Source organism: Apis florea, unplaced genomic scaffold (assembly GCF_048593485.1).
Source record: "Apis florea isolate Af1SG1 unplaced genomic scaffold, ASM4859348v1 contig_3758_pilon, whole genome shotgun sequence".
In the NCBI taxonomy this organism is placed as follows: Eukaryota; Metazoa; Arthropoda; class Insecta; order Hymenoptera; family Apidae; genus Apis; species Apis florea.
Window position 1 is genome coordinate 977,989 of NW_028256839.1, and position 24,046 is coordinate 1,002,034.

At 18.7% G+C, this 24,046-nt stretch overlaps 1 protein-coding gene across 3 annotated transcripts; it reads left to right on the plus strand.

The window, feature by feature from the left end:
• The first annotated feature begins 1,163 nt into the window (after window positions 1–1,163).
• LOC100871232 (gamma-aminobutyric acid receptor subunit alpha-6) lies at window positions 1,164–23,405 on the plus strand. 3 transcript variants are annotated; one of them, XM_086914949.1, is made up of 11 exons: window positions 1,164–1,344; window positions 7,884–8,083; window positions 16,671–16,738; window positions 17,518–17,738; window positions 18,161–18,243; window positions 19,154–19,308; window positions 19,426–19,513; window positions 20,125–20,285; window positions 20,549–20,725; window positions 21,438–21,580; window positions 23,065–23,405. In XM_086914949.1, the coding sequence occupies exons 1-11, from the start codon at window positions 1,337–1,339 to the stop codon at window positions 23,276–23,278; spliced, it is 1,518 nt and encodes a 505-aa protein (XP_086771075.1). In that variant the 5' UTR covers window positions 1,164–1,336; the 3' UTR covers window positions 23,279–23,405. The 3 variants fall into 3 exon arrangements, with proteins under 3 accessions (XP_086771075.1, XP_086771074.1, XP_086771076.1); XM_086914948.1 differs by having other exon boundaries at window positions 1,222–1,344; window positions 19,154–19,353; XM_086914950.1 differs by lacking the exon at window positions 7,884–8,083 and having other exon boundaries at window positions 1,246–1,344; window positions 19,154–19,353.
• Window positions 23,406–24,046: the final 641 nt, after the last annotated feature.

Below are 24,046 nucleotides of genomic sequence, written 5' to 3' on the forward strand. Positions count from 1 at the left end.
TGAATATTTTTAAAATATATATAGTTATAAATTTTAAAGAAAATTAATCTTTCAAAAATTTTAAATAATTGCAAATCATTTTATTAATCAATTAGTAACAAAAAAAGATACGATCAAATATATCATTTTTAATTTTATAATTTAGTCCTCTAAAAAATTGTTGATTGTGAGATATATGATAATTTGATATAGTTTTTTTTAATATTTTAATATAGTAATAAAAATACTAGCAAAGTTTAGATCTAAAGATTTTCATCTGTTAAACATATATTATCATTATTCATAAATATATTTAATTTTTATTGAACAGATTTTTTATGCAAAACAAAATTTAATTATTTAAAATAAAATAAGTAATGAAATACATATATCTATTAATTGTAAATATTTTAATAATGTATACTAATATACAAATATAATATGCTAATATTCATATAAATATGTAAACATTTAATATGTAATATAACAATATAACATTTTCTTATTATTTTTACATTAGCGAAATAAAATATTTAAAAAATATTTTCCATATTTCTGTTTAATTTGTTAGAAAAATTCTTTGTATTTTCAGAACGCAAAGAAAAATATTAAATAAGCCAATAACTTGTAAACATGAAATAACAAGAATCAATGATATAAATAATTTATAATTTTATTATTAAATACAATATGCAATACGTAAGAAAAATATTTTTCATACGTGTATCCGTACTTATAATCTATTTCTCCTCATCCTTTGCGTCGAATAACCAATAATTTTGTTACTCGAAGAACAAAGACGACAATGCCGAATGATTCGTCACATATTCCACAAAATTAGTTAATTATCTTATCATAAATTGTACTCGTTAACTCCTTTTGATCGAGAGAATCATTTTTTGTTTAAGTTCTTTTTTCACGTTTCATTCAATTCCCTTACGCTATACTCGTACAAAGCTTCGTAAATCTAATATAGTATTTGGTCAAACATAACTGAAGGTAAAAATGGGAAAAAATTGTAACGAAAAAAAGAAAGAAAGAAAGAAAGAAAGAAAGAAAGGAACCAACGATAGTATTGTGAACGCTTTGAACATGGAGCTACAAAAGAATAAAGAAAGCAACGAATAAACGATAACACGTAAAGTTCGTTGAACGTCGTCGAAGGCAGGATTGTTGGAGTTTGCGCGGCAGAAAGTTTCATCTCTCCCAGGTGGGAGATCCACGAGGATCTGTCACAAGAATCGCATGTAGATCTTCCCCGCGAGTGCCGGTACTCGGTTCGAGCTTATTTTATTTTTTTTTTTTCGATCAAAATTCTTTTCCGTGCCACTTCGAAGAGGGAAAAAAGTGTAGCGAAATGTTAGGGTAAGTAAATATTTTTCACTTTTTTTCGATCGATGAATGTAGTTTTAATAATAGATAATCGTTTAAATTTAAATTACTTTTATATCGTTAAATTTTTTTTTTATCATATATCATGTTAGATAAGAATTAAAAAATTTATATCGAGACAAGTAAAATATATTTTAATTTATCTCATGTACAAAATAAGTTTAATTGGTAACCATGCCAAAATTATTTTTAATGCAAAAAAATTTGATCTGATTTTTATTGGTACTAATGAATATATACATATGAATACATATATGTAATAATGTTATGATTAAGTTAGCAAAGAAAAATAATCGAAAAATTAAGATATATTGAATAATTAATAATATAATTAATAAATGTTATTAATCATATAAATATTCATTCATTAAATAACAAATATAAAAATCTTGTATGTTATATTTTATTATTTTTTTTTACTTTATATAAGTATTAATGATATTATGATATAATATTAATACAATTATGCAAGAAATTGAATATTTTTCCGAGAATGGCATATAAAGCCATATTATAATTAAAAAATTATAGAGAGAAGTAAATTATAGTGATGAAAGCAGTGCCAAAAATTGGCATTCTGCATCGATTAGCTAGCCTCAAATATGGCGATATTGATACAGACCGTTAATGAAAAAGCTGAAATTAAAGTGATACGTTCCCAGTAAATATATACCTGCAATAGCCGAAAAAAGAAAAAAATAATTACCGGTTTTTTGTCGGCTTATGCCTTTTCGTTGATTATCGTCTTTTTCAAGCCAAGAATTATCGCAATTTCTATTCAGTAACTTTGAAATATACATATATATGTATATATATATATATGATTTTGATGTTTTTGCAATATAATCTACAAATATACATACATAACATATGTTATTTATATATATTTTTATTATATAAATATATATCTAATGAAAATTTTTAATTAATTATTTTATTGATAACAAAATAAAATCTTTGCACGATAGAATAAATAATTAATAAATAAATAATTAAAAATATTTAATTTTAAAATATAATTTTAAAAGTAATCAATTTAAAAAAAAGTATTTAGTTTCATTTAGTTTCATAAAAAAGAAGAAAAAAAAGACTAAAAACATTGTAAGAAAATCGCTTTAATTTAAAATATGAGAAATTATAAAAATATTTAAGAATTATATATTTAAAAAAATATTAAAATCATGAAACATATACATATACGTTAATGATTGAAACATTATGTTGCATTTGTTGATCATTGTAATAACTGTAATATAAATAAATTTGCCAAAAAAATTTTTTTTTCTAATGTCTTTTCGAAAAAAAGGGCACCGGAAGAGTTTAAAGGGCGATTCTGACGTAACGAGGGAGAATGTTCACTCGAAAGATCGAGGGGTACCCTCGTCGGAAGTTGCTGAATCCGCGGCTAAGGAGAGCACTTTTATACTCTATTCCCCTCTTTTTCCTTTACCTAGGCCTCTCATGCTTTCCCTCTGTCTTTCTCGATACCAACCGTTCTTTCCTTCTTACGTGACCAAGTTTGAATTTTTCACTTTTTTTTTACTCGTTTTTATTTTTCATGCACCCAAAAATCTTTCTCTTTACGTGACTATTCGAGTAATGAAAACATGATAATTAGGGTGAGAATATATTTGAGAGTTGCTCTTGAGAAAATTTTTTACAAGTGGAAATGTCGAGTGTCCGAAAGTAATTTTCATTTTCAACTGACGTTATCTACTTGCGAAAAATAACTCTTGAAAGTAACTCGAGAGAGAGTTTTACTCTTAAATGTATTTTTCTCATATTAATTTTAATATTTTTCTTTTTTCATTTCACAATCGATACGATATATCGATATTAATAATTATAAATATATTTAATATCTATTAATATTGTTAATATAATTTGCAAAAATACAAAATTTGGATGAATTTTTTTATAAATAAATAGACTGTGTTTTTTCTTAAATAATTCAATATAATTATTTTGATAATTTTCAATTATTAGTCAACAATTGAATTTTTTTAAAATATACGGACATCATTATTTAAAACTTTCAAAAATTAAAATTTTTATGCAACTATACATAATCTTTAATTTTAATTATAAAATTTTTATAATGTAATTATATAATTAGATGAATAAATTATTTTTTTATGTAATGACATATATTATAACATCAAAATTTTGGCATATATCTAATTTATAAATAATATTAAAAATCACCATTGGCTATGAAATATTATCTTTATCAATATTAATTAAATTAGAATTTAACTTTTGATTAGCTGATCTTTTAGATTGAAATTTTAATAATAAAATAAATAATATTTAAAATTTATAAATTTACAAAATTACATACAATAAATTTATAAAATTACATACAAATTTAAAAAATTTATCCGATTGTCTTATATTTGACATAAAATTATATGAAATTTAAAAGAAGTTTATAATCAATAACTTGTAATTTATTAATTCACTAATGTAATATTATTATAAAAAAAGATATATAATATAAATTTTAATTTTTAGTTACATATATTTAATTGTAATTTTATTTTACTATGAACGAAAATCATCAACTTAATATTTTTAAAATATTTGAAATACGGTATTTTAATAAAAATTCAAATATTCATTATGTTAATTTTTATTTATTTTTTTCACAAAGTTTTTAAACATTAAGTATTTCAGAATTTTTCAAAAAAAATTTTTTATTTTATGAATACTCATAATTTAATTTGAAACTTTGTTTTGAAGGATACACGTGATAAACATTGGTGAGTAATATAAAGTTCGACGTGATATTCTTTTGAATCTAGAGCTTCTAATGGCTATTCTTTTCGCTCCAGTATTGTAGTGCAAACAATGCAGTTTCTTTGACTGTTGGGTTATTCTCATCCTTTTCAAATATGAAGTGGGGAATGTCTAGAGTGTGAATAAAAGACTAGATAATCTACTAATTACGCAATTTCCGCTTTAAATTATCTTTTTCAATTAAAATAATTAATTAAATATATTATATAATTTCTAAATATATTTGTAATAAATATTTTTGTATTTTAAAAAAGTCAAAAAATGATATACATTCAATATTTTTATAAAACATAAACATTGAAAAGAAAATTAATCAAGTATATAATTATTTTTTCATAACATTTTAAAGATGGTTTAAAAAATAAAAAGAGACTCGCATTTAATCGATAATTTTTATTTATATAAGATCTATAATTCATGGTACAAAAAATTTTATAGTTCAAAATAAAACTTTAATTGGCAATTTTTGATTGAATACAAATGAACTATTAATAAATAATTATTCTATATATGAAAATAATAAAAAAATATAGAATAAAATTTTATCGTTAAATTCTTGTTTTTGAAAAAATTAAAATTGAACATATACAGTTGTTAAAAATGGTATAATCAATTTTCAATAAATACAATTTCCTTGGAAATTAATTTTTAAATAAAAAATAACAAATTTTACATTTTTTATTTATTTTCACATTTAGAATTACCTTCTATTTATTTCTTACCTTTTCTAGTTTATTCATATGCTATAAATATTTGAATTAACTAATTTTATTTGTATTTGAAAAACTTTCAAATTTGATTTACTTAAAATAAAGTTTGTCACACAATTTCCTTATTTTAAATTTTCTTATTTTGAATTCATGAATATAAAATCCATAGAATCCTGATCCTGTACGATGGATTATGAATCATCCTGTATATATTTAAGACTAAATTGTCTTTTAAATCACCTTGGATTATGAATCACGCAATATGATGACTGGATTAAAAGTACCAGTAAATTTAAATAATTTAATTTTTGTTATCCAATTAGCGTTATCATTCTGTTGTATTCGAAAAATGATCCAGTTATTTCTATAAAGACAACAATGATTAATCACAATTGCTTTGTCCTCTATAATTTTTAATTATCCTTTCTTATTTCTTGTTAATAATGATGATAAAAATTTTCGAATTTTATTAAATATAATTTATAATATATTTATTAAATATAAATAAAATAAAATTATTTAATTTATTTTTTTTTATTATAATAAAGTAGTAAAATAAAACAATCATTTTATTAAATAAAATAATAATAATATAATAAGCATAATACAGTCTTAAAATTTTAAACTTAAACATATTATAATGTATAATAACATCATAACATAGACTCATAACTCATAAAAGTATTTGAATATTTATAATAATGTAATATATATTACATGTGTATATAAATTTTTTAGATTGGGAAAAGTAGAAGAAAAAACTGATAGTGACTTATTTAATACGATAATTGATTAATGATAATTGTCTACCTATAATCTATAATTGATTAACTATAAATAAATATAACACTTGCATGAAATTTGTCTTTCTTTTAATAAATTTATTCACTAATATTCATTACTGTTAAAATATCTATATTTATTGTTTTAAATACTTAAATTTAGTGTATTTGTTCATGAGAATAAATAAATAAAAGTATATATACGGTATATTAAAGGAAAGTTACTTTGTGTATAGTTTTACAATATCTAGAATTCATTCATAATCAATTATTGATATCTATATTAACTAAGTATTATTTTCATTATTTTTGGCTCAATATCTATATAAATTTATAAATTTTGTTTTATTCCATGTATAAATAATATTTGTAAAAAATATTTGTAAAAAATAATTTATATACTTTATATACTACTTTATATACTACATGAAACACTGAATTCAAAAATTCAGCACAATAATTATATATTCTTTATTTTTCATTTTTTCAATATATTTTTTAATATACAATAACTGGTTCATATACTTTTTTTTGTTATTTTGATTGATATTTAAAATTTGTAAACATTTTACATATAAAAAAATTTCTATTGATAAAAAAAAAATATGACACATGACTTAAGAAGAGGTGAATTCTCAACTTTAGAAAATAATTGCTTTAAATCTACAAAAACTAGGAAATTTTATATAGGTTATTCCATGTTATTAGTTACCAGTTTTTTTATGTAAAATGATGATTAGAATAAGTTTTTTAAATTTACAATGATCATGAAATGACAAGATTATATTTTCTTTTAATATTATTAATGTTTATATCTTTTATAATAGATGCTGAAACGAATATAATTTTTGCACAATAAGATTTAATAAATTCGTGATACCCGAATGAAAAGATTAGATGTTTCACAATTCTTTCGTTAATGAATTTTTAATAATGAATTTTGAATAGAATTGTAAAAAATTTTATTTTTGCGAATTTTTGAAAATCTTGACAATCGGTATTGATCCATTCAAAATACATTGCAATAATTTTTATAAGATTAAAGCGATAAATGTGAAAAAAATTTTTTTTATAATTATAGATCATATTTATCATAAAATATAAAAAATAATATAAATATTAATTTTAAAAAAGTTATGATTTCATGATTAATATTATAAATTTAGAAAATTCGTTTTGGTCATTAAGCAATAAGATTTTTTTATGTTCTATTTCTTTTTAAATCTATTATTTGCGAGAAAAAGATGGAAACTATAAATATATTACATATATATATTACATATATATATTAATGCTTATGATATCCTTAATGTGATATTCTTAAATATTAAAAAATGTTTTGTCGAAATTATTAAAGATTTATTAAATACATATAATATGTTCATCCTTGACTAATATTATTTTTTATTTGTTAACTCCTCGAATATATATATTAGAAAGAAACGAAAAAATCAAGATTGTATGATTTTTGTTATGTATGATTTTTTGTTATAAAATAAAAATATAAAAAATTAATCTTTTAAAATTAATATGTAAAAATAATTTTTATAAAATATCGCTTTATTTTTTATTTTTTTAAAACATATTTTTACAAAATATAATTGTTTTATAATTGTTTTTTTAATCTTTATTTTCATTATTTTCATAATATCAATTATAATACTTTTCTTCTTAATTTTCTATTATGAATTAATTGATATTTTAAAATGAATATATAAAATGATATTTATAATATAAATAATAAATTATAAATATTTGAGAAATGGTAATTTTTTTAAATTTATGTCATCTAAATTAAATTTTTCGTTCAAGATTATTTTTCAAAATATTACAAAAATTATTATTAAAATAATTATTAAATTAAATAATTTTATAAAAATTGAATTATTATAAACTATCGAATAGAAATTTATAAAAATTAAAATAATAATTTTTAATTTTTAACCACTTTATAGCATCTTAAAAAATCTATTGATTAAATATGAAGAGTTTAAATATTAAATGCTATAGAAGGCAATTTTTTTTCCTTATTACAAATTATAAAAAAAAAAAAATTTAATCCTTTCGTTTTCCATTCTAATCACATATTTTCCACATTATGATAGCATCTTGAGACACTTCATTGCTATAAAAATAAATTGTTTAATTAAAATGTAGTTTTAATCATTTAAAGAATGATATTAATAATATTGATAACTCGATAAGTTGGTATTTTTTGCAGATTGATATTTTTCATATTGCTGTCAATGTGCAAAAATCGGAATTACGCTCTTGATGTTTCTTCTGCGGCTTCAAAGGCTTCTTCGAAAGTTACGTTAACCAGAGGAACCGTCAACGACATTGTTTCTAGAAATATCACAATGGTTCTCGAGAATCTTCTAATGAATTACGAGAACAATCAACTACCTACTCACGGAAAGGGTAAAGAAACAAATAGTTATATTTTCATTTTATTTCGAACATTATTTTTTAAACCGAATTTTCATTTTTGATACCTATATTAAGTAAGTATTGTTTTCATAATTTTTGGATCAACATCTATACAAATTTATAAATTTTGTTTTTTTCACGTATAAATAATATTTTTAAAAAATATTTGTAAAAAATAAAATATTTTATTTAAATCGAATTAAAATATAAATTAATACAATATAAATTTGTATAACGTATGTTAATATATTTTTGAGATAACTTTTGAAAAATCAATTCTAAAGATAAAAATAAATATAAAAATTGATATACAAAAATACCGATTGAATCTTATATATTAAGTTACAAGAAATTTAACATCGCGTTAGTTGAAGCGAAACAGGACTAAAGTGCAACAACAGTGTAATGAAGATAAAATACTCTCTCATTTTCGCTTCGTCTAACATAAATTTCAATTATTATAACTTAATGAATGAAACTCAATTTTAACTCTCAATTTTTGTATTTCAAATTTATTTTGATTTATAGAATCAACTTTTGAAAGTATTTATATTATATTCTATGAATATAAAAAAAGAAATCCATTATTTTTATATTTAATTCAAAGCCTATAAATTTTTTTAAAAATAAATTTGAAAAATAGATTACTGGATGAGAAACTGTAAAAGGAGAGTTATGTGATCCATTTTTCAAATTACTTTTAGAAGTTATTACTTTTTGAATTTTCAAATTTCTCTTTGATTTTCAATTATCATACATCATAATTTGCATACATTTGTTCATCTTATTTTTATAAATTTATTTATATTCAATAATTTGTAATATTATAGAAATAAATTTTATTTTACTTAGTATATTATTAAATTCTATACGTACATATATAAAATTTAATTACGATTTTTTTCACTAATCGAAACAATTTTTTACTCATAAAATTTTTTTCATGTTCTGTCAGATTTTGCACGTTCAGAGTAAATTGGATTAATTCAATCTCGATGATGGAGGGATTAAACGATTACGATAGTTTGATAAAAAAAAAAATTTGAGCATGTTCTTAATTTTTTTTTTCTCAATTTTTCAATATTCTGTCCTTAATTTTCTTTTTAAGTATAAAATTTTTGAATTACTTTTTTAACATGCGCAACTGTAATATTATATACTGAATAGTTTAAAATGATTTTGATTATTTTGTTGATGATTTTGTTATTGAAAATAATTGTAAAAGTTTTGAGAGATTTCTTGACTCGAACAAAGATTTAAAATTATTCGAAATATAATATCCAGATAGAAAAATTCTATATAAAACCAGAGATTTGTATAAAATCATAATATAATATTACTTTTATAATGATTTCGAATTTTTTTATTATAATTAGGTATATAGTGTCATTAACGCATCATCATTAAGTTTATTAATAAAACTTGATCAAAAATGATTCAAGTGTGACTTTTTTATATTGTTCTTTCTATTTTTGAAGACTTTCAAATTTTCGATTGTTAAAAAAGGAAACTTTTGATAATGTTCAATATATAAAATTTTATAGAATATATATAATATAATATATATAAAATGTTATATATAATTATGCTATATAAAATATTATTATATTATGTTAATTATATTATATATATGTATTATATATATGTTATATATATTATATAACATTTTTTGGTATGAATGATATAATTTTTCACATATTAAAATGCAAATAATTAAGAGATATTCGTTTTAATTCGTGATGATATTATTAGTAGCTTGTAATATTTATAAAACAATTGTATGTAAAAACAATTATACAGAATAAAATTGGATAACATTCAATTTTATTAAAGAATTAAATCTAAAAAAAAAAAAGAATTATAAGACTAAATTAAAAAAATTAAATGGTAATGAGATAAAAATAATAATAAACATAAAATCTAATAACATTTGATAGAGACAATAAAAATATTATATTCAAATTAAACGAAGATTATATAGTAATTTAATTTGCTTTTTAAATAAAATATATGCACGTTATATTATAATCCCGTGAATTTGATTATTATGCTTGCTAAAATCAGTTATAGTATCTAAATCATGGAATAAAATCGTAAAATTAAAATATAAAATTACCTTCTATTTTTTTATATTTTTTTTACTGTTAATAAAATCATTGCATAATAAAGAGATTTTTTTAAATAAATATTAGCTTTACTTTTTTTACTTAATTTAATAGATTTTTATTTATTTTTAGCACTCTTATTTCATCTCAGTCTTTTCGATATAAGTGGAAAATAATAAATATAATTTAAAAATTTATTTATAGTATATTTCAATATAATTTTATAATATAATTTTTGTAAAAAAACAATCATTTTAGTTTTAATATTAAATTTCTTTTTGATTGTACGAAATATTAATAATAAAAATATAAAATAATTCTTAAAAATAAAAATAAAAAATATAAATAATTGTTAATAAAAATATTAAGAATTAATAAAATATTAAAAAGAAAAAAAATTTCATCATACGAAATATTATAAAGCAATTAGATAAAATATATATATTTTAATTTTATTTGTAAGAATTATATTGAAAAATTATTGCAACTTATAAATTATATTTAAATATAATTTTTTAACAGTGTTGAATGCTTGATGTATTAAAAATAAAAGTAAAATAAAATAAAATTTATTATATTCAAATATTTATTTAGCTATATATTTTAATTTATATATTTATAATTTTGCTAATGTTGTAATTTTTTGGAACTTTAAAGTGAATGAGAGAATATCATGTAAATTTAAATTTACTTATAAAAATATCCAATTATTAAAATTTAATAATGTATATTATACTTATAGCTATACGTATTTTCAAAATAATAAACTTTTGTAAATGTCATTATTAATATAATATAATATATAATATAACAAATAATTATAGTTTGTTTGTTTTGAATTGAATGAGAACGACTTACATAGAAAGATAAAATTTTTTTTAAATTCAATTCTTTAATTCTTTAAAAAATATACATAAAATTAAAAATAAATATAAAATATCTCACATAACTGCATTTTTATAATCCGCGAAAAAATATTTTTAATAAAAATCAGTTAATTAATGATTATTGGTTATAAATTGCCAATAAATTAACTTCAATTTTTTTAAATAACGCTAAGTATTTTTGATTTTATGATTTATATCAAGTTATAAATTTAATAATCTTGTATATATTATTATTACTTGAAATTATATTTGGCTCAAAACAATCTTTGGCTTTTAGAAATTAAAATCAAAATTGTCAAAATGTTATAATAATATTTAAAATATCTTCTGTATACAAATATCACTTATTTGTGTAACCTAACTGGGACAAAATATTTTTCTTTTTTTATTTTATCGTTGAAAGAAAGAAATAAATATTTCAAAGGAAACGACCCTTCAAATATAACAATATTCTATTTCAAGTATAACAATGCATATGTATTATATATATTTATATGTATTAATATTATCATTTTGTTTAATTAAGAACTTTTCCGCAAAAAAGTGGTAGATTCAATTTAAAAAAATTGTTTATAAAATTATTGTTTTAACATTAACAAGCAACAATAATTAAAAAAATATGTACATATTAATTAAGTGCAAATTATTATTGTTTTATTAATAAAAAATATTGTTTATAGTTAGATATAAAAAAGGAACAACTCCATATTATTATATATATAAAATATATATATTTAAAATATTAATAATATGTATCCTTATTGCATTTTATAATATAATATTTATAATATAATTATATTTTATAATATAATATAATAAATCATTTGTTTTTTATTAATATTTATATTTTGTGCTATACTATTTTATGCTAGATATATAATGAATAAATAAATAAAAATTTTATTTAGATATATAATGGGATCGTGATTAATAGGAATTATAGCTATTTAGTATCTCGATCATCTAGAATCTCAATTATCAAAAGTCTAGATTATCCAGAATCTCGGTTATCGAGGATTTCGATTATTCAGCATCTTTTGTTTGCTAAACAAAAGCTTCTGTAGCTAGATTGCAGATGTTTGTGTATATTGAAATTTTTATGAATACAATTAAAGAAATGGAACTTAAGTAAAAATTTATTTCATCCTTTAAATATCAAATAACTAATTTGGATATTTTGTGTATTTTTATACATATCACATGCACACTATATATTTCCATAAATACATAAATATTTATCAAACTTATTATTCTTCCTTTCGAATTTCTATTTCTATAATTAATATTTTTCTCCGTCTATTTGATAGATATTATATAGATATAATTATTGATAGATATTAAATTTAATTACAAATGAATATTCAAAACATAGAAATAAATTATAAGAGAAAGCAATTTATATAAAAAATCCATTTCTTTTCGTCATTTCTTCTCGGGCTTTGATTATCCCGCGGGACTCGATTTATCCGGGCTGTTTGATCTTCGTTTAAGCTAGTTAATCAACGTCCTACTGTATGCCTAATAACTCAAAAATTATCAAAAATGGGTCACACCACTCTTGCTGCAAGGTCCTTAATTTGTATGCATTTAATACAAGAGAGAAGAAATATGAAATCACATAACTTGTTAAACGTAGAAGAGAATCGACTTTAAAAGTCAAAACAAACACAAAAGTTGATATACAAAAATATCGATCGAATTATTTATTTATCATTATACATATAAAATAAATTATTTCTTTATTTATTGAAAAGATTATTATTTATTACGAACAATTGAAATTAGATGAAATGAGATAGAGATAGAATAAAAGAGAAATATGATGGAGATGGAATTATCTTACTCTAACTCACTTCATTTAATGAAATTTTTAATCGCTTATAATTAAGTTTTAATTTTTATATTTGTTTTGTTTTCTAAAACTGATTCTTCAAATATGTTCCATGATTTTATCAATAATTTGTATAAGAATGAAGATCTAATTTATTTTTTATCCGAAAAAGAAAAATAACACGGTGAAATTTAAAAAAAAAGATAATTTTTATTATACGTTTATATAATATTTCTTTAATTATGTTTTAGTTATGTTATAGTGAAATTCTAATTTTCTTAAATTGTTATGAATGTCTTCAAATAAGTAAAAAATTCTCATTTCTCGAAATAGTTTGACTATTTAGGTCATTACTTCTAAATATTGTCTTTTTATTTGATATCTTAAAAATTTTAGTTATAAAGTTAAAAAATTTCTTTTTGTAAAAACTTTACTTATTAGAATATTATATTAGATATTAATTATTATATAGAAATTCTTCTTTTATATTATTTAAACAATTTGAAGAAAATTAATATTTTTAAGAATTCTAAAAAAAAAAAACAAAATTATGTATAATGTATTATGTTCTATTGTGAAAATATTTGATATTATCATATGAATTTTCAACAAATAAAAAATATTATTTTATTTTTTGTATCACAAACTAGATAATTACTATAATTTATAATTACAAATAAGATTTGTGATGTATTTATGTTACTAACGAATTTATTAATTTAATTCGCGATTAATAAATGTATATACGCATTTTATATTTTAGTAATTATTATGGAGTACAAGATTAAAATAATTCAATGAAACGGATAATGTCTCATTCGTATAATGACCTTAAAATGTTTACAACAAAAAAATTGGAGCATTGTAATGACCTTTGACAAGTGATCGAGCGAAAAAGGAAAAAATAGAAGTCGATCCAATAGGAACGAAACGCGCGGAAAGTTGGATTGCAGCCAGCCGAAGAAAAGTACCCCTTCGAAATCGCCTTTATCCCTAACATGCGGTCTCAATTTTCCACGATCTTCCTTTTTTTGTCCATCCGAAAGAATGCCAAACTATACTTTCGATTATGCCTCTGTACTCATTTCCGTCAGTGTCTATCTATTATTTTTTCTTTTTTTTTTTATGCGCGAGCATAAAAAAATACCCTTTCATCTTTCTTTTTCACTTCTCTTTATCATAAATATTTAAAAAAAAATTTATGAAGAATTAATTAAATTCATCGTCCTTAATTACAGTATTAAATAATTTGTTATTTAACAGAGATAAGAAATATTTATTTATTCTTATCGATAGATTTTTTTTATTATATTTATTTTGTTTTTATTAAATAAGATAGGAAAGTTATGTCGGTTTTTAAATCTGATAATTTTGAAATGAATTGTACATCAGTTTTTATGGTAAATTTATTTTATAAGAGTTTATAAATTTATAAAATTATAAAATATTTAAAAATTATATTTTATATTTATTTTATTCAAATTTCCATTTAAATTTATAAATTAATAGTTCAAGCTTTAGAAACTATTCTCAATTCATAATTTGATAAGATATTATAAAAAATAAATAACAAAATTATTGATATAAATAAAAAAAATTTATTAATATACCACGTAATAATTTTATGCTATTCATGCACACAGTTTAAATTATTTTAAAATTTAATATGGATCATAGTATAATTTAATAATATTAAATTGATTTATTTTCTCTGTTATAATCGACATTATATTTTTTCCCATCAGCAATAATTATATAATTATAAAAGAGCAGATAAAATTATTGTTAAAAATTATTGCTAAAAGTCCATATAATAATTAAAATATTTTTCTAGATTTATGTTTTTTAATTTCTTATAATTTTTCGCAATATTTAAATAATTCACAACATTTGTCCTCTATACAAGATAATAATAATAATGTTAATTTATAGTACATTTTTGGATGATCGATGGTTGATGTTAATTAAAGCTTATTTGTTAAAGTATAATCAAATGAAATTAGATGAGAAGCGAGACATATATATATATATGTAAAATGAGATAATTCTATCTTCGTTATGTCATTTTATTCTATCTTTATCTCGCCTCATCTAATATGAATTTAAATTGCTTATAATTAAAATTATTAGATATTAAAAAGAAAAATTTGAGAAGAAGTTTTTTACTTATATTCATTTTTTTTAATAATTATATATATATATATATATAAATTATATATATACATAAATTTTCATTGATATTTCAAATTGTGTTTAAAATAAATAATTTAATTATCACTATCTTTTTCGTTATATTTATTTTTATTTAATTAATTTGATATAAAAATTTTTCATTTTTCTTTTTATTTCTTTATAAAGTTTTAAACAAAAAATATTTTTATATTTAAATAATTCTAAATTATATTCAAAATATCTTAAACAAAGAAAATTTTCAATTTATTTCCTTTTTTGATCCATTGTCTATTCGAAATCATGGAAAATATTCTTTTCATATTTATATTTTGATACTGAAAAAAAAATTGATAAATTTTTAATAATTTTAAAACACAATGTATTTTGAAATATTCTATCCACTTGACCTATGAATATGAAATCAAATTTTAAAAATTTTTATTCAGACTTTTATATACAATATATTTTTATTTGAAAAAGAGAAAAAACTGACTATATTATATATATATATATATATATATATATATATATATATATATATATATATATATATATATATATATATAACAAAAAACAAAAAAAATGTTGAAGAAAAAAACATATTCTCTTTAAAAGAAACCTGTTGGCAATTGTATTTGTATCTTAATAAGTAAGCTTTAAGAGATATTTTTATCAACTTTTATATCTATTTTGGTAAAAGATAATTTCCGAAAGTATTCTAAGACTATATTAATAAGATAAGATAAGAAGAAATAGATTAATAAAAATTAATTACTTTAAAAACTGACACTGTTTTAATGTCATAGAATTAGCGATTGTTCTTTGAATTAATTATCTGACCTCTGTATAATGTAATATAATAATGTAATATTATTATAATAATATTATATTAAATAATATAATAATATTATTAATAATATTATATTAAATAATATTAAATAATATAATATTATTATATTAGAATAATAATATTTTATGACCTTATTAGAGACCATCACGATTCATCACGGTTCACCGCTGCTTAACATAATGTTTTCTAGGAATCATTATGACATAATATTTTTATTATTTATATTAACTCTTAAAATTTGGATCATTCGAAACGTTGAAATAACATATTTTAAAGTTATCGAAATCAATAGAATGTATCCCTTTATAAATAATTACTGATATATTTTTATAGAGAGAATATATCAGATCAATTTTAATTTATAACAATTTATATATTTCAATTTCTGTTTTCTTAAATTTAATTATAGAATAATAATTTTAAAAAAAAAGATAGAATAATAAAAAACAATAAATTAACAGAAATGAATTATATTTTTAAAAAATTTGTATGTATATTATAAACAAAATAATTTATATTAATGATATTTAATTATTATTAGATATAATAATAATATTCATATCGTCACAACTCATAAAAAATTTAATGTAATTCAATATTAAATCATTACCATAAATCTAGAAATATTAGCATATAAATTAGATATATTATAATTATTAATAATTTTTTCAGTTTATAATTAAGGAGTTATAATTCATAGTCAAAAATATGATTACAATTTTTCGATTATCAGGAACACCAACTGTGGTAAAAACGAATATTTTAATAAGGAGCATGGGTCCTGTGTCAGAACTCGATATGGTATGTATATAATTTTTTAATGATTCTTCAATTTCTAATATTTTTTACATTATACATTATACAATTTCTTTTCTATAGATTTCTATTATTCTATCATATTATACAATAATAAAAAAGTCTATTTTATTTAAAAAATTTTTTATTTTTTATGCAACAGAAATGTTTTTTATAAAGCTATTAAAATTGCATAATTAATTTTTTATTTATTGCTTAAAGAGTGTTTGAATGAAGAAATAAGACAAGACAGAAAGAATACAATTTAAGAGTTTATTTTAGAAAGTAAACGCAAAAATTAAAAGTTCTACAATGTTTTTTGATGTTTAGTTTGAAATTGTAAGTTATAATTAAGTTATACTTAAGTTATAAAATTCAATTTTGCGTTACTGTAGATGCAGCATGATGAAAATACAATTATTTCAATTATTCTATGACACTGTCGCATTATTTAATATAAAATTAAATTATTTATAACTTGAAAAATAAATTTGAATGAATATTTTTGCAATATTTTATCAACTTTTATGTACTTTAATTTCTAGAATTAATTTTTGAATTTTTTTAATTACTTTATCTAAACATTTTGTATATTTAATATTATTTTTCTTAAATTTATTTTATATATTTCTAAAATTATTTTATTAATTTATATATTAATTAATTTCTATCAATAAATATGAATTTATTGATATATATGTATAAACTGAAAGTAATCTATAATTGATTCTCTTATAATTTGAATTTTATAATGTTTCTTACTTTTATAAAAATTATTTTTACAGGATTATTCAATGGATTGTTATTTTCGACAATCTTGGAGAGATTCTCGTTTAAGCTTTTTAGGCCCAATAAAGTCTCTCAGTTTAAGCATCAAAATGTTGGAAAGAATTTGGAGGCCAGACACGTATTTTTATAATGGAAAACATAGCTATGTGCATACCATCACGGTGCCAAATAAATTATTAAGAATCTCGCAAGATGGAGATATTCTGTATTCTATGAGGTTATTACCATATCAATTAATTATATCTCATATTTTTTATGTTTTTATAATATAATATAAAATGTACAATTAGAATTTATAAAAATATTAAATATTTTGAACTTAAGATTTGGAATGAAGAATTATTTGAAAATACAATTGTCATAAATTATTCGATAGGATTTTAAATAATAAGTACATAGAATGGATTATTTAAATATGAGAATATTATCATTATTTGAAATCATAAATATTATAATAAATTTAAATTTAAATTTTATTGATTTAATAAAATTTAATTAAATTTAATATATTTTTTTTTATTATAATATTTATGCTTTTAATATTAAAAATATAAATATTAATATTTAATGTTAAATTTTATTCACTTAATAAATTTTGAAAAAATTGGAATATAATAGGTTTATTAATATTTATTACAGACTTACTATAAAAGCAAAATGTCCAATGGAACTTCGAAACTTTCCCATGGATCGTCAATCCTGTCCTCTTATTCTTGGGAGTTGTAAGTACTTTTAAATTTTAAGAAAGTTTCAAAAATTATATACAAATATATTATATATACATACATGTATATAAAATAAAAAAAATTTATTTTTGACGTAAATCATATAATTATAATAATTTACAATCTATTATGATGAATACATTTCGAATTTCGAATTTTTTAAAATAATATTTAATTATATTAATAGAATTTATATAATTGGAATATTTTGTGAAATGATATAATAAAATTTAAAAAAACTAAAAACAGATTTATTATAATATATTTTTTAATTTAATTAAAATTTGATATAAATTATATAAAAAGTGTTATTTTTTTCAAACATAATCTTTGTTTAAATTAAATTAAATTTAAATTAAATTTAAATTAAATTAATAGATAATAGAGAACAGTAATAGATTAGATTAAAGATTCAACAAACTTTCTGAGAGTTTTTCTTTCTTATTTAAAATATTCGCTTTTCTTATCTTTTTTTAAATAAAAAGACACATATGTACATACTATACTGTAATATACTGTATAATATACTGTTATATATATATATATATATATATATCAAATTTATATCAAATACTTACATCAAATATATATAATAATACTTTTTATAATTCTCATTAATTATCATTAACTAATATTTATTTTTTAAAAATATTTTTGATTATAAAATATATTTTATATTTTCATTTAGTTTTCCTGAAATTAAATTAAATTAATTCCTTTATCCATAATGAAAATAGGAAATAGAACCATTATTTATTTTTAATAAATTATTTATTTTTATAACAATTAATGATTATTTATAACAAAATTTTATTATTTACTCTTTCTATGTAATCACTAAAGTTACTGTATTATATTTAATTAATCGCAAAAATTTTGTCAAAATATTTCTTTTGTTTATTTTTAGATGCATATACATCCGGTCAATTAATTTATGAATGGCAGGAGGGCTCTTCGGTTAATTTTGTTCCTGGAATGGCTCTTTCACAATTCGACCTGATGGGTTCACCATACAGAAATTTAACATTCGTCCGTCGGGAAGGTGAATTTTCGGTTCTTCAAGTATCCTTTAATTTGCAACGACACACCGGCTATTTTCTCATTCAAGTAAATCAGTTTATTTATAATTTTATTTAATTGTTATCTTATTTAATATCATCTTTCCTATGATTTTATTAGGTTTACGTACCTTGTGTTTTAATAGTAGTTTTAAGTTGGGTATCCTTTTGGATTCATCGCGAGGCTACCAGCGATCGAGTTGGACTAGGTAAATTATTTATCGAACAAAATAAAAATATCATTGATAAAAGTATACACAAAAATCAATGAAATAATTTAAATTTAATTTTTTAAAACTAAAAAAAATTAAAAAATATGCAAGAATATTTATTTAATCTGGTATTTAAGATAAGAAATATATGAAGTATATATCTTCTATATCTATCTCTTTTTATCTATGCATATTATCTTTTAAATTATGCATTATTCAAAAAAAAGTTTCGTATAAAACTTGTTCTGTTATAAGAATATTATGATGATCATCAGATTTATTTTGGAGATTTTTCCAAAATCTGAAGATAATTTTTACTTTTTAAAATAAATTTATATTTATTAAAGCATTATTTTATTTTAATCCAGTTCGAAACGAATTCATTGATCTAATTATATTTTTAAAAATCATTTAAACTTATAATATCTTAAAAATAAGATTTTATATTATAGACAATTATGAAAGATAAATTTCGTGTTATATATAAAAAATTATGATATTTGATAATTATATACATATTCATATGATACTTCATATATAATATATAATTAGTTTTAAATCGTATAATTAGATTGCATAATATGTGATTATTCGATGAAATATTACAGGTATTACTACTGTTTTGACATTGTCAACCATTAGTCTGGATTCCAGAACAGATTTACCAAAAGTTAGATATGCCACTGCTCTCGATTGGTTTTTATTAATGAGTTTTGGATATTGTATTGCTACGTTATTAGAATTTGCTGGCGTACATTATTTTACAAAGGTAATCGTAATTTTCAATTTTAATAATATTAATTTATTTATGATTAAAAAACCAGATTACATGAGACAAAAAATTTTAAAAATTTTATTAATTATTTTTAAAATTTTTAAACATCAATCAAAAAATTATATATTTTAGTTGTAAAATTTCAAAATTAAGATTTATTAAATTTGGGAAATTTTAATAAAATTTGAAAATTTTTATCTATTATTTTCTATTATAAATCAACTATCACTTATAGTCTAGTAGACATTTTCTTTTAGGTTGGTAGTGGAGAAATTCCTTTGGAAGAGGAAGAATGGGAGAACGAGAGTGAAACTGATTATCAAGATGCGTTTTGTAGTATTGTATCGTGTAGTCCTCAAACGGTTCATCCAGAAACGATAATAGATGTATCTCGAAGGAGAAGTTCTTTGATATGTGATGTTTATGGTGTTAATGTAAATATAATATGCATGAGTACAAAATTATTTAGTATTAAATAATAATTACTATTTTATTATTGTTCAAATTACATTTAGTAAAATTTAAAAATTTTTTATTTTAATGTTTTACTTCTTTTTATGAGTATGCTATTTATGACAATTATAAATTTTGATAGAGAAAAAAATAGTAATATAAATAATAAGATGTATAAATTTATTGATAATGTTTTTTGTTAGTAAGTTATAAATAAAGTCAAAATAAAAATTTTTGCAAAAGAAAATATCGCTTAAAATTATCTCAAGAATCACATCTATACAAAGTTTCAATACAATGATCGTAATAGATCCAAAAATTTTGCATTTTTATTGTTAAATATATAAAATATATAAATATATATAAAAAAACAATTAGATTAAAAGGCAAATTTAATGTATCAATTATTTAATATATTTTGAAAATATGATAAAAAACAATTTATTATTATCCATCTTTTTCTCTATTTAATTTTTATTATTTATAAGTTGTAATCAAATTTATATACTCATAATCAAATTTTTTATCTTTAGTAATCTTTGTAAAGTAAATTTTAAATATTATTTAATATCTAAATATTATTTATACAATATATATTTCAAATATATATATATATATATATTTCATTAAAATTTATATAATTATATAATTATATAATTATAATGGAATGTTTTCAAGTAATTTCTCACTTAGGAATCCGTTTCTTACGAAAGAGGATCGATGACTGTATCTGTTGCATCCAAACCATCAACAATGGAAAGACAAACACAAACAGAAGTGTGGATACCGAAATGGCGACAATTTCTTTATTGCCTTGCTGGTGATGAATCATTTAGGTAAAAAATTTCTAATCTTAAAATAATAACGAAATTATATTCATAAATATATATATATATATTTATCAAACAAAATTTTAAATTTAAAATATTTTTAAAATTTATAAAATATTAAAAAAAAAATCTGACCTTTATTTTAAATTATCTGATAATATATTATTTTAATGTATAATGATGAGCATATAAATTGTAAAGATATATTTATTTCTAATTTAATTAATTCTATTAAAAAAATTCATAACAAATTTTATTTTTATATCTTTGTGTAATATAGAATTAAAGTGTGTTATAAGACTTTTTTTAATTTTTAATTTAGAATTAACACAATATTGAAATAGGCGAATTAAAAAATATGATGTGAATTATTTTATATGATATTGTATTACTTTATATCTATAATATTATCTGTAAATGTAATCAAAAAAATTAAATGCATATTTTAATAATTGTGTAGATTTTTTGCGTAGATTTTTGCGGATAAATAAAGAATATATGAAAAAAAAAAATCAAATTCATTTTTTTAAATGAAATATATTTTTTGATTAATGCAATTTAATGCTTTTTATAAAAAATTTTAAATAGTATAAAAATATATTTTTTTTAAAATTAATCAATTTTTATTTGAATATTTTTCGCTACAAATATTATTAATTATGTTGATGTAAATCAAAATAATCAGTCCACTATTTGCGAAATATCTACATTTTTATTATGTACTTATATTTCATCATACATCTACATTAATTTATATTTTATCATAATATTTTTACATTATAATATATATCGTTAGTATTTTAAATATTTAGTATTAATATTTTATTTTTTTGATAAATTAATATTATTTATTTGAAAAAAAATAATTTATAACTTGAAAAAGATTATTTTATAAGAAATGTAACGAAATATATACATTATTTTGTATGTATTTCATTATATTTTTGTAATTTTAAAAAAAATCTTTTTACTAATTTCCTTATAACGAATTAGTTTAGAATTCTTTTTAATATTGCCATAATTAGGAATTTTATTCTATATATTATTAAATTTTGGTTTATAAAAATTTATTTAAAAAAATATGCATATATAATTATATATAAAATATAAAAATTTACAAATACATTAATTTATCGAATAGTATTATTGTAACATATTTTTATTATGTTTTAAATATTATATTTATATTTTAAGTTTCTTTAATATAATAAGATAATTAACTTATTTATTTATTATTTTATTATATATAAAATAAAATATATAATATTAAGTAATACATATTAAGTAAAATAAATATCTAATATAATGAAAATTGAAATAAAATTAAAACAGAACTGAAATAAAAAGCAAAATAAGTATAAGAATAAAAATAATTATATATTTATCACTTATTTATTCTGATATATCTTTTATAATACATTTTTTTATTTATATATCTTCAATATTGATTATTTCATTTAAATTATAAATATAATTGATACTAACTGTAGGAAGCGCAGACAAAGAGAAGCAGCTGGAAACTGTAGGAAGCGTGGGGAAAAAATTGCAAGACACATAAACAGTGTATCTTACATCGATAAAGTTGCACGAATAGTATTTCCTGCTTCTTTTGGATTACTCAACGTTTGTTATTGGGTCATTTACGTCACTTATCAAGAGGAATTTAAATGGCAAGATCCTCCGCTTGGATCAATTTCTCAATAATTTAATTAAGTAAAATAGCAATGTTTATGATATTTATATATATGTATACATACATGTTATAATATAAAAATTGAAAAATACATTATAAATACATTTCAAAAATAAAAACACAAGTTATATTAAATTATAGAATACTATTTTTTTTTATTTAATATCATTCAATCTCATCTGTATTTTATTTTTAAATATTATATTGCATAATAAAATGTATAACATTTAAATAATAAAAAAGTAAATAAATAAATTAATAAAAAAAATTAATAAAATACGATATTATAAATATTTTTATTTTTCACAAATTAAATTATTATTTATATTAAATTTTAATATTATTATATATCTATTAATATAATTTATTTTAATATTATATTAAAAAAATTTATTTAAATGAATTTTGAAATATGTTCTTATTATTTTTAATTTTAATTTTTTAAGAATATATGTAAATGTAGAATAAATATGATATATTTAAAAAAATATATTAGGAACTCATTATTTATTATTAATTTATTAAAATACATATTGTATTTTAAAATTGCTATTTTTCCTTATAATTTAATATATTCTTTTTATTGCATTTGTTAAAATTTTAAAGATGTATAATAAAGATAAAGATGATAAAAAAAATATATTATGCATTTAAAACATGTTAAAGAACACATTTGCTTGCTTCTTATAAAGATTTTTTTAAGATATTTTATTTACGTTTTATTTTTTCATAAACAGGACATTTGTGAGATATTAATAAGACATTTTTGATATTTAAAA